A 13,251-nucleotide genomic window follows, 5' to 3' on the forward strand; every position below is an offset into this window, starting at 1 on the left:
TTTCTCTAGGTGCTCCAATAACCTCCCACATTCTAAAGGCATGCACGATTTGTAGGATGATTGGTTTCTGTTAATTGTCCCTCGTCCCACACATGCACTGACTACACCGCCCAACACGGACTTCCATCTGTATATATGTATATATGTATGTAGCGCCGCAGAATTTGTGCACCTATTTCCCCCCCCCCCCCCCATCTCCCATCTCCCTTCTGTTTTTTTGTTTTTTCTGTTTCTTGTTTTTTGTGCTAAATTGTATGTATGCACTGAGTACGAGCAGCTTTCAGTTTCACTGTACATGTATAGTGACAATAAATGGCATATCTATCTATATCTATGTGTGTAGAAGACAAAAGTGGGATGACCTCAAACTCTTGCACAGGTGATCGATGGTGAAAGCAGACTCGGTGGGCCAAAGGGCCCATTTCCACGCTGCGTCTCTCAACGTACCACCCTGGTCATTCCTCCTTCTCCCTGTTCCCGTTGGGCAAAAATTACAGAGGCTTGAAATCGCGCACGACCAGACTCAGGAACAGATTCTTCCCCTCCGTTATCAGTCCTCCATAAGCTAGGGCCTTGTCCAATTCACTTCTACCCCTTTGCAAGTATGGACTTTGCAAATGGAACTGTTTTGCTACAATGCTGATAATTCTGCACTCTTTTACCCTTGGAATGGAGGTGAGGAGAAATGCCTTTGGTCCGAATGGTGAATGTATGGAATTCATGCTATGGAGACATGGATGTGGATATTTTTAAGGTGGAGATGGACAGATTTTTGATTAGTACAGATGTCAGGGGTTATGGGGAGAAGGCAGGAGAAAGGGGTTGATTAAAAATCAATAGATCAGCCATTATTGAATGGTGAAGTAGACCCTGATGGGCCAAATGGCCTAATTCTGCTCCGAGAATTATGAGAATATTGTTCCCTGAATTGTACAGTATCAGTCGTATAGATAAAGACCAATGTCCGCAGTGGAGTAGAGATGAATCGGACAGTACCCTAACTAGTGGAAGAAGCATGATTAAAGAGGTGAAGGTGCTGTTTCTGTGTCTGGTGGATGTGAGCAGGGAGAAAGGGGAATGACCAAGGTTGGACAAGCCTTTAATTATGTTTGTTGCTTTTGTGGGGCATATTAGATATTCGAGCGTTCCACTCTATGATCTTTGGTGTGAACTTAGACGGAGTCACAGGTCTGAGGTCCAGTCTTTTGTGAGGAAGTGTGAAATTTAGTTTAGCTTCGACATACAGCGTGGAAAAAGGCCCTTTAGCCCACCCTGAGTGCACAGCAACCAGCGATCCCTGAACACTAACACTATCCCACACACACTAGGGACAATTTTACCAAAGCCATTTGGCCTAGAAACCTGTACGTCTTTGGAGTGCAGGAAGAAACCTACGCAACGAGAAGCAATTTACATGACCGATAAACTTGCAAACCTACAAGTGTTTGGGATGCGGACGGAAACTGGAGCACCCGGGGAAAACCCACGCGGTCACAGGGAGGAGGTGCAAACTCCACACAAGCAGCACCCGAGATCAGAATCGAACCCGGGTCTCTGGCGCTGTGAGGCATCAACTCGGCCAATGTGTCCCTGGGCCACCTTAGATAGAGTAAGGGTTGCAACAAGAGTCTTTGTTGAGAGGCAATGCTTCACACAGTGCAAGCAAGCACAATTACCATTGCCACTGCCCTCCCGAAACGTGCTGCAATCAGTGAATAAGCTGCCCATGACCTCGTCCAAGTTGGAAATGGGCTCCGTGTTCTCGGACTCCTTCGCGATGTGCTTGACCATCTCCCGCAGAACGTCATCCAGGGACAGGGCCGACACGTCCAGCAGGATTCCCGCCCCAGCCAGGAATCTGTCCAGGTCCCTGTGCGCGCGCACCTCTTCCTCAAAGTTCTTCAACTTCAGGTACTGCGAGAATAAAAACAGAACATGGACACTCAGACGAAAAGCCGTCGAAAAGCCGTAAGCCATTTAGAACGGAGATGAGGAAACACTTTCTCACCCAGAGAGTTGTGGAATTCTCTGCCTCAGAGGGCGGCAGAGGCCGGTTCTCTGGATACTTTCAAGAGAGAGCTAGATAGGGCTCTTAAAGATAGCGAGGTCAGGGGATATGGGGAGAAGGCAGGAACGGGGTACTGATTGTGGCCCTATTTACATAGAATGGCAGTGCTGGCTCGAAGGGCTGAATGGCCTACTCCAGCATCTATTGTATACCATCTATTGAATCTGCGTTAGAACATAGAATAGTATGGCGCCACAGTAGTAGAGTTGCTGCCTCACAGCGCCAGAGATCCAGGTTCGATCGCGACTACGGGTGCTGTCTGTATGGAGTTTGTACCCTGCACACTAACACTATCCTCCACACTGGGGACGATTTATAATCTTCCCCGAAGCCAATTAACCTACAAATCTGTAGGTCATTAGAGTGTGGGGGAGGGGGGGGGAAACAGGGGCACCCGGAGAAAGCCCACGCAGGTCACGGGGAGAACGTGCAAACTCCGTACACACAGCAGCCGTAGTCAGAATTGAACCCGGGTCTTTGGGGCTGTGAGGCAGCAACTCCACCGCCCATTTTCTTTACATCTTCTGATCCTTCAGTTTGCCAAATTTAGCTCCGGTTTAGTATCTTAATAATCGTTACCATAATCTCTGATGCAATCGTTATATATATCGAAGGCCACCGCAGGGCGGCACAGTGGTAGAGTTGCTGTCTTACAGCGCCAGAGACCCGAGTTCAATCCTGACTACGGCTGCTGTCTGTACAGAGTTTGTACGTTCTCCCCGTGACCTGCGTGGGCTTTCTCCGAGATCTTCGGTTTCCTCCCACACTCCAAATACGTATGTACAGGTTTGTAGGTTAATTGGCTTGGTATAAATGTAAATTGTCCCAAGTGATGAGTCGGATAGTGTTAATGTGCGGGGATCACTGGTCAGTGCGGACTCAGTGGGCCAAACGGGCCTGTTTCCACGCTATATCTCTTAAAAACACACTCCGGCAGCTGTGCGCAAGATGCTATCTTCCCCCCTGTCGCAGAGCCACCAGCAATGGTTCTGGACGTTTATCCCAGCATGGAGCAGAGGATCTGGGCTTCGAGTTCAAAAGAATGTCACACGCCTGTCCAAACCTCAAACACTAACTGTGCCAACAGCTAGGGGTTCAGGAATCAGGGGAGAGGACATTGCTTGAGGACAATTGGCAAAGAGAAGGGGATGGATGGGGGTGTTGGGGAAGAAGAAAACAGGGTGATTGCTTCCATGCAGTGTGCGAGGGTTAGTTTAGTTTACTATTGTCACTTGAACGGAAGTACAGTGAAAAGCTTTTATGTTGCACGCTATCCCGTCTGTGGAAAGACAATACATGATTACAATCAAGACATCCACAGTGTATGGACACAGTATAAAAGGTATAACATGATAAGGGGATAGCGTTTAGTGCATGATAAAGGCCAGTAAAGTCTGATCAAAGATAGTCCGAGGATCTCCAATGACATAGAAACATAGAAAATAGGTGCAGGAGTAGGCCATTTGGCCCTTCGAGCCTGCACCGCCATTCAATATGATCATGGCTGATCATCCAACTCAGTATCCTGTACCTGCCTTCTCTCCATACCCCCTGATCCCTTAAGCCACAAGGGTCATATTTAACTCCCTCTTAAATATAGCCAATTAACTGGCCTCAACTACATTCTGTGGCAGAGAATTCCAGAGATTCACCACTCTCTGTGTAAAAAATGTTTTTTCTCATCTCAGTCCTAAAAGATTTACCCTTTATCCTTAAACTGTGACCCCTTCTTCTGGACTTCCACAACATCAGGAACAATCTTCCTGCATCTAGCCTGTCCAACCCCTTAAGAATTTTGTAAGTTTCAAAAAGATCCCCCCTTAATCTTCTAAATTCTAGCGAGTACAAGCCAAGTCTATCCAGTCTTTCTTCATATGAAAGTCCTGCCATCCCAGGAATCAGTCTGGTGAACCTTCTCTGTACTTCCTCTATGGCAAGAATATCTTTCCTCAGATTAGGAGACCAAAACTGTACGCAATACTCCAGGTGTGGTCTCACCAAGACCCTGTACAACTGCAGTAGAACCTCCCTGCTCCTATACTCACATCCTTTTGCTATGAATGCTAACATACCATTCGCTTTCTTCACTGCCTGCTGCACCTGCATGCCTGCTTTTAATGACTGGTGTACCATGACACCCAGGTCTCGTTGCATCTCCCCTTTTCCTAATCGGCCACCATTCAGATAATAGTCTGCTTTCCTGTTTTTGCCACCAAAGTGGATAACCTCACATTTATCCACATTATACTGCATCTGCCATGCATTTGCCCACTCACCCAGCCTATCCAAGTCACGTTGCAGCCTCCTAGCATCCTCCTCACAGCTAACACTGCCCCCCAGCTTAGTGTCATCCGCAAACTTGGAGATGTTGCATTCAATTCCCTCGTCCAAATTATTAATATATATTGTAAATAACTGGGGTCCCAGCACTGAGCCTTGCGGTACCCCACTAGTCACTGCCTGCCATTGTGAAAAGGACCCGTTTACTCCTACTCTTTGCTTCCTGTCTGCCAGCCAGTTCTCTATCCACATCAATACTGAACCCCCAATACCGTGTGCTTTACGTTTATATACTAATCTCTTATGTGGGACCTTGTCAAAAGCCTTCTGGAAGTCCAGATACACCACATCCACTGGTTCTCCCTTATCCACTCTACTAGTTACATCCTCGAAAAATTCTATAAGATTCGTCAGACATGATTTACCTTTCATAAATCCATGCTGACTCTGTCCAATGATTTCACCACTTTCCAAATGTGCTGCTATCCCATCTATAATAACTGATTCTAGCAGTTTCCCCACTACCTAGTTAGACCAGTACTTCCCCGTTTTCTCTCCCTCTCCCTCCCTTTTTAAAAACTGGGGTTACATTAGCTACCCTCCAATCCTCAGGAACTACTCCAGAATCTAAAGAGTTTTGAAAAATTATCACTAATGCATACACTATTTTTGGGGCTACTTCCTTAAGTACTCTGGGATGCAGCCTATCCGGCCCTGGGGATGACTGCTCCCTGGTAGCGGTAGGATGGTTCAGTTGCCTGATAACAGCTGGGAAGAAGCTGGTAGTGTGTATTTCCACACTTCTATACCTTTTGCCCGATAGGAGAGGGGAGAAGAGGGAGTGGCCAGGATGCGACTCGTCATGTGGTTATGCTGGTGGCCTTACTGAGGCAGCATGAAGTATAAATGGAGTCAATGGAACGGAGATGGACACTAAGTGCTGGAGAAACTCAGCGGGACAGGCAGCATTTCTGGAGAGAAGGAATGGTGACCTTTCGGGTCGAGACCCTACTTCCTAAATGGAATGGAGGTTGGTTTGTGTGATGGTCTGGTTTGCATCCACAATTCTCTGCAATTTCTTACGGCCTTGAATGGAGCGGTTCCCAAACCATAGAGTCATAGAATGATACAGTGTGGAAACAGGCCCTTCGGCCCAACTTGCCTAAACTGCCCAACATGTGCCATCTACCTGCCTTAGGCCCACATTCGGCCCTCAGGCTCGAAGGGCCGAATGGCCTACTCCTGCACCTAATTTCTATATCCCTCCAAACCTGTCCTAACAAACATGTACCTGTCTAATTGTTTAATAAATTTTGCGATATTCCCTGCTTCACTACCTCCTCTGGCAGCATGTTCCATACACCCACCAGCCTTTGTATGAAAAAGTTACCCCTCAGATTCCCATAATATCTTTCCCCCTTCACCTTAACCCTATGCCCTTTGGTTCTCGATTTCCTCACTCTGCGCAAGAGATACTGGACGTCTACCCCTCGTGATTTTATACACCTCATCCTCCCGCGTCCAGGGAATAGAGTCTCAGTCTGCTCAACCTCTCCCTGTCGCTCCAGACCCTCAAGTCCTGGCAACATCCTCGTAAATCTTTCTACACCCTTTCATCTATTATTGTCACTTGTAATGAGGTACAGTGAAAAGCTTTTTTGTTGTGTGCCATCCAGTCAGCGGAAAGACTATACATGATTACAATTGCGCCATCCACAGTGTACAGATACAGGTTAAAGGGTATAATGTTTCAGCAAGATGAAGTCCAGTAAATTCCGATTAAAGATAGTCTGAGGGTCTACTATGAGGTTGATGTGGTCAAGACTGCTCTCCAGTTTGTGGTAAGATGGTTCAGTTGCCTGATAACTGCTGGGAAGAAACTGCCCCTGAATCTGGAGGTGTGCGTTTTCACACTTCTGCGCCTCTTGCCTGATACGAGAGGGGAGAAGCCTCTACTTCCTGCACCCCTTCAAGCAGGAGAGAACACGGCATGTACATGAAACGGAAACAGACTGTGGATCCATGGAGAAAGAACAGGATGAATTAAACTGTTTCTACTAATGGCTGGCACGTGAATAATGGGCCAAAATCATCAACCCCAATCGGCCCGGCATAGTTGGTGCAGCGGTAGAGTTGCTGCCTTACAGCACCCCAGGGACCCAGATTCGATCCTGACTACGGGTGCTGTTTGTATGATGGAGTTTGTATGTTCTCCCCGTGACAGCATGGGTTTCCTCCAGGTGCTTCGGATTCCTCCCACACTCCAAAGACGTGCAGTTTTACAAGCCAATTGGCTTGGTACAATTGGACATTGTCCCAAGTGTGTGTTGGACAGTGTAAGGGTGCAGGGGTCGCTGGTTGGAGCGGACCCGGCGGGCCAAAGGGCCTGTTTCCGCGCTGGATTTCTAAACTAAACTCCAAAGACGTACAAGTTTATAGTTTAATTGGCCTCTGCTTATTGTCCCTTGTGTGTGGATTGGAATGGAACAAACACTAGGTTCCCCAGTGACCTCTCTATCCTCCATTTGAGGTCAACAGAGTGGTGCAGGCAGTAAAACTGCTGCCTCACAGTGCTAGAGACCGGTGTTGAGTCCTGATGGGGGACCTCATTGAAACGTACAGAATAGTGAAAGGCTCGGATAGAGTGGATGTGGAGAGGATGTTTCTACCTGTGGGAGAGTCTTGAACTGGAGGTCAAAGCCTCAGAATTAAAAGACAGTCATTTAAGTAGATGAGGAGAAATTTCTTTAGTCAGAGGGTGGTGAATCTGTGGAATTCTTTGCCACATAAGGCCGTAGAGGCTAGGTCAGTGGATATTATTAAGGCAGAGGTAGATAGATTCTTGTTTAGTGCAGGTGTTAGAGGTTATGGGAAGAAGGCAGGAGAATGGGGTTGGGAGGGAGAGATAGATCAGCCATGATTGAATGGCGGAGTAGACTTGATGGGCCAAATGGCCTAATTCTGCTCCTATTACGTATGAACTTGTGACATTGTTAAATCATTCTGAAAGGCCTGAAATGTGATCTCCATTTCTCTATCCAAAACTACTGCTGAAACCATTGTGTTTATCCAGCTTCTGTATCTCTATTTACTTTTTAATGACTTCTGTCTGAGAGAAACGAAAGCTATGCCTTAATCTTAAAGGTAAACAATTCCTTGTCGCCTCTGATTCTTAATACATTATTCATAAAGTTGTTACTCGATCAGATAGAGGTTGGCCTCTTCATATTTGCTGTGACATTATATCTACATCTCTCCCACTGGGAGTATTATGGTGAGGGATGTCTATAATTGAAATGGTGCCATGGATTTATTGTGGATGACTTGCTGTCCTAATCTTACCTTCCTGTGGAGCCCAGTGTGTACAACAGTCCCTGTGGTTTGGATTCACAGAGTGACAAAGTTCACTGCACCCAAACAGGCCATTTGGCCCAATAGTTCATCAATTGTGGGTGCAGAATTAGGCCATTTGGCCTATCAAGTCCAGGCTTGCCTTTTAGTTTCCTTTCAGAAATTTGGAAAGCATTTCACAGCCTTTAAGTACATTCAAAGTGTAGTCACTTCTGTTACTGCAGGAAAACAGACTTGTTTTCACAGATGAACCATATACATAATCAATGGGCAGATAATTTATTTGTCACAGATGGTACTGTAGTCAATGCACCAATGACCCAAATTCAATCCTGATCTTTGGAGCTGTCTGTGCGGTGTCTCTACCGCTGCACCACTGTGCTAAACTAAAACAAATGTCTACCCAAGTCTAAAGGGCCTGTCTCACGAGCATGTGACCTGCATGCGGCAAGCGCGACCAAACCGGAAGCGGGGGCCGCGCGGAGGTCGAGTGAGTGACGTGAAGTTTGAGCGAAGTCCGCGTATGCCCGTCGAGGTGGTGCGTACGGCGTCGAGGCGGCTGTGGGCCGGCTGGCCGTTGCCAGGCGGGATTTGTGAACACGGTCAGTTTTCGGAGCACCGTGCAATGTCGGGACCAGCTCCGCACAAGTCCATATGGCTCCGGCGATCGAAGTGGAACCGGCCCCGAGAGGCCGTACGGCTCAAGCGACCACGTTAGGTCGCGCTTGCCGCATGGAGTCGCATGCTCCTGGGACAGGCCCTTAAGGAAGGATCCCAACTAGCAGCGTGGTGCAGTGGTGGACTGGGTCTAAAAATATTGGTTGCCAGGAGACAAAGGGGGCCCAATTCATCAGGGGTCCACTTGCCATCGGGCAAGCTGACACCCTGGCCAGTCCGCCACTAGCGTGGTCTATCCACGTTCTCCTGAGATGCTGCCTGACCCGCTGAGTTACTCCAACACTCCTGTTCTTTGAAAAGACAGGTCTAACCCAGATCCATCAATGGCAAATCCAAAACAAGAAAAATCGCATCACATCAAGTGAAAGAGGTGAATCTGTGGAATTCTTTGCCACAGAAGGCCGTGGAGGCCAAGTCAGCGGATATTTTTAAGGCAGAGATAGATAGATTCTTGATTAGTACGGGTGTCAGATGTTATGAGAAGGCAGGAGAATGGGGTTAGGAGGGAGAGTTAGATCATCCATGATAGAATGGCGGAGTAGACTTGGTGGACCAAATGGCCTAATTCTACTCCTATCACTTATGATCTTACCTTTCTGGATGTATGCAGCAAGACACATCCAGTATTGTCATTCTCTGTGGAAAACAAAGAAGAAACAATGGGTTTAAACGTTGGCAAAATATCTACATTGTCCAACAGGGTGGCACTGTGGTGCAGCGGTAGAGTAGCTACTTTACACCACCAGAGACCTGACTACCCATGCTGTCTGTATAGCATTTGTACACTGCCCTCCATAATGTTTGGGACAAAGACCCATCATTTATTTGAAAGAAGGGTTTCAGCCCGAAACGTCGCCTATTTCCTTCGCTCCATAGATGCTGCTGCACCCGCTTAGTTTCTCCAGCAATTTTGTGTACCTTCGATCTTCCAGCATCTGCAGTTCCTTCTTGAACCCATCATTTATTTATTTGTTTCTGTACTCCACAATTTGAGGTTTGTAATAGAAAAAAATCACTTGTGGTTAAAGTGCACATTGTCAGATTTTATTAAAGGTCATTTTTATACATTTTGGTTTCAACTTGTCCCAGCTGCACTAATCCCACCTGCCTGTGTTTAGTCCATATCCCTCCAAACCCGTCCTATCCATGTACCTGTCTAACTATGTTTTAAACGTTGGGATAGTCCCAGCCTCAACTACCTCCTCCAGCAGCTTGTTCCATGCACCCACCACCCTTTGTGTGAAAAAGGTACCCCTCAGATTCTGATTAAATCTTTTCCCCTTCACCTTAAACAGGTTTCCTCTGGTTCTCGATTCCCCAACTCTGGGCAAGAGACTCCGTGCATCTACCCGATCTATTCCTCTCACGATTTTATACACCTACACAACATCACCCCTCATCCTGCACTCCAGAGAATAGTCCCAGCCTAGTCAACCCCTGCTGAGAGTTCAGACCCTCTAGTCCTGGCAACATCCTCATAAATCTTCTCTGTACCCTTCCTTCATTCCAGGTTATAGGCCAAGAGACCATTGGAAGTTGAATGGTAGAATCTAGAAACATAGAAACATAGAAATTAGGTGCAGGAGTAGGCCATTCGGCCCTTCGAGCCTGCACCGCCATTCAATATGATCATGGCTAATCATCCAACTCAGTATCCCGTACCTGCCTTCTCTCCATATCCCCTGATCCCCTTAGCCACAAGGGCCACATCTAACTCCCTCTTAAATATAGCCAATGAACTGGCCTCAACTACCCTCTGTGGCAGAGAGTTCCAGAGATTCACCACTCTCTGTGTGAAAAATCTGGAGGGAAGTCGGTGGGAATACAGAGACAATAAAATGGGATGAACACAACATTAGTGTAGAACAGAAAGTGCTGGAAAAACCTCGAGGGTCAGGCTGCATCTGTGGAGGGAACGGACAGACTATGTTTCATGTCAGAACCCGTCTTCAGACTGATTGCATGAGTGCAAATGGATACTAAGTGTTCGGCACTGACTCAGTGGGCTGAAGAGCCAGTTTCAAATGACGTTAGACACGAACAGCTGGAGTAACTCAGCGGGTCAGGCAGCATATCTGAAGAAAAGGAATAGGTGAGGTTTCGGGTCGAGACCCTTCTTGAGACTGAGGCCTGATTCCATACTGCATGCCTATGGCCAAGGTGGTATATTTCACAATGGAGGCATGATTGCTTACTCTTGCCCCTTCTCAAGCCTTGCCTCGTCAATTAGATACACACCAGATGTTAGAGTTGTTTGTAGTTTTAGAGATACAGCATGGAAACAGGCACTTCGGCCCACTGGCCATCGATCTCCTGTTCTCACTAGTTCTATGTTATCCCACTTTCTCCCACTCCTGACACACTAGGGGCAATTTATACAGGCCAATGAACCCACAAACCCACATGTCTTACGAATGTGGGAGGAAACTGAAGCACCTGGATGAAATTTACGCGGTCACAGGGAGAATGTGCAAACTCCACATAGATAGCACCAGAGGTCAGGATCGAACCCGGGTCTCTGGCACTGCGAGGCTGCAACTACCAGTTCCCCCATTCCTTTAACTGTTCCTCGTCAGTCATAACACTGACCTTCAAAATATGGCTTCAGCAACAATCTGTGCATTTAAGTTGGACTTTCCTTCACCATCAAACCAAAGTAACGATATATAAAAAAAACACAAAGTGCTTGAATAACTCACCAGGTCAGGCAGCATCTCTGGAGAACATGGATAGGTCATAAGGTCATAAGTGATAGGAGTAGAGTAAATGGCCTGTCCCATTGTACGAGGTAATTCAAGAGTTCTCCCGAGTTTCCCCTAATTCGAACTCGGAGATTTACGGTCATAGCCGCTCGTAGGTACTCGGGGCTCTCGTGGACATTTTGCAACATGTTGAAAAATCTTCATGAGTCTTCACGAGCTTACCACGTTTTCCGAGTACCTGCCGTTAGCGTTATGAGCCGCTAAGAAACGTCCCGAGCTCCGATGTACCCGCTACGTACATTGTACGTGCTTACCACGAGTTTGATTTTTTTTTTAAACTCGGGAGGGGAGAGCTCTTGAATTACCTCGTACAGTGGGACAGGCCCTTTAGGCAATTTGTTCCATCAAGTCTACTCTGCCATTCAATCGTGGCTGATCTATCTCTCCCTCCTAACTGCATTCTCCTGCCTTCACCCCATAACCTCTGACACCTCTACTAATCAAGAAGCCATCTATCTCTGCCTTATCCTATATCCACTGATATAGGTGATTTTTCGGGTCGGGACCTTTCTTCAGGCTGACCAGATACGTCAGCTACCAATCGTCTCCAGAGATGCTGCCTGACCCGTTCAGTTCCTGTGGCACATTGTGTCTTTTTGTTTTGGGGAAGCCAGCTGCTGCAGTTCCTCGTTCCAAGATTTAAAAAAAGTCAACATTTTTCAAACGTCTTGCCACGGATTAGAATGTCCCTTGTAAAAACAACTCGCTCGACAAAGACATTTTTTCAGAGGGGGGGGGGGAATGTGTGTCTCACAATCCAGTCCCCATTGACATCAAGAAGGTCTAAAATAAGCTATCTGATGTAGACCGCAGCCCAGCATTGTGTTTGTGGACTTAAAGAGCCTTTCGAAGTCAATATCAGGAAACGTAACTCCATTGTGTACAGAATTGTCCCCATTCAGACGAGGACCATTGAATGTCAATGCACCGCTCCTCTCTCCGTGGGTACCAGACGCCACAATTAGCTGCGATCAACCACATTCCTTTCCCTTTTCAACAAACAAGATCAGCCGAAGATAGACACAAAAAGCTGGAGTAACTCAGCGGGACAGGCAGCATCTCTTTAGAAAGAGAATGGTTTTTTTTTGTTCTTCAGTCTGGTTAGGGATAAGGGAAACATGAGATATAGACGGTGATGTGGGGAGATAAAGAACAATGAATGAAAGATATGCAAATCGTTGTTCTTTAACTCTCCACATCACCATCTATATCTCGCGTTTCCCTTATCCCGAACCAGTCTGAAGCAAAGATCCTATAGCAGAGCAGGATCTTTGGTCTGAAGGAGGGTCTTGACGTCACCCATTCCTTCTCTCCAGAGATGCTGCCAGTCCCGCTGAGTTTGTCCAGCTTTTCGTGTCTATCTTTGGTTTAATCCAGCATCTGCAGTTCCTTCTTAAAACAAAAATCAGCCACTCTGTTGAATAATTCCCGGGAAGGAGAGACTGACATATGATGAAAGAATAGGGTCCACTGAGTTTGTATTCACTGGAATTTAGAAGGATGAGAGGGAATCTTATAGAAACAAATAAAATTCTTAAGGGATCAGATAAGCTAGATGCATGAAAAATGTTCCCGATGTTGGGGAGTCCAGAGCCAGGGGTCACAGCTTAAGAATAAGGGTTTGGCCATTTAGGACTGAGATTAGGAAAAACATTTTCAGCCAGAGTTGTGAATCTGTGGAATTCTTCGTCACAGAAGGCAGTGGAGGCCAATTCACTGGCTGTTTCCAAGAGAGTTAGATATAGCTCTTCGGGCTAATGGAATCAAGGGGTATGGGGAGAAAGCAGGAACGGGGTACTGATTCTGGATGATCATCCATGATCATAATGAACGGCGTTGCTGGCTCGAAGGGCTGAATGGCCTACTCCTGCAGCTATTGTCGATTGGATATTGGATATGCAGGGAATAGAGAGGTGTGGCCTACTCCTGCACCTATTTTCTATGTTTGTATTTTTCTAGGTAATGGTATTCACGATGCAGGGAGTGAGATCGCTCAGCAGGTCAGGAGCACACACAGCAACTGGCCGGGACAATTCTCGAAAGAATCACCTCCTCACCTCCTTGCCGCTCATCACGATTTACAAACGCCTACAATATAGCTTAATTTAGTTT

At 46.8% G+C, this 13,251-nt stretch overlaps 1 protein-coding gene across 2 annotated transcripts in view; it reads right to left on the bottom strand.

Annotated features, from left to right (window-relative positions):
- Positions 1 to 13,251, bottom strand: part of slc4a11 (solute carrier family 4 member 11) — a 196,239-nt gene that overhangs the window by 78,240 nt on the left and 104,748 nt on the right. For both annotated transcript variants that reach the window (XM_055642506.1, XM_055642582.1), the window contains 2 exons: positions 8,970 to 9,013; positions 1,677 to 1,914 (listed from right to left, as the gene is read on the bottom strand). In XM_055642506.1, coding sequence (XP_055498481.1) covers positions 1,677 to 1,914; positions 8,970 to 9,013 — 282 coding nt within the window. The remainder of the gene's footprint in view (positions 1 to 1,676; positions 1,915 to 8,969; positions 9,014 to 13,251) is intronic.

The sequence above is a fragment of the Leucoraja erinacea genome, chromosome 1, assembly GCF_028641065.1.
Source record: "Leucoraja erinacea ecotype New England chromosome 1, Leri_hhj_1, whole genome shotgun sequence".
In the NCBI taxonomy this organism is placed as follows: Eukaryota; Metazoa; Chordata; class Chondrichthyes; order Rajiformes; family Rajidae; genus Leucoraja; species Leucoraja erinaceus.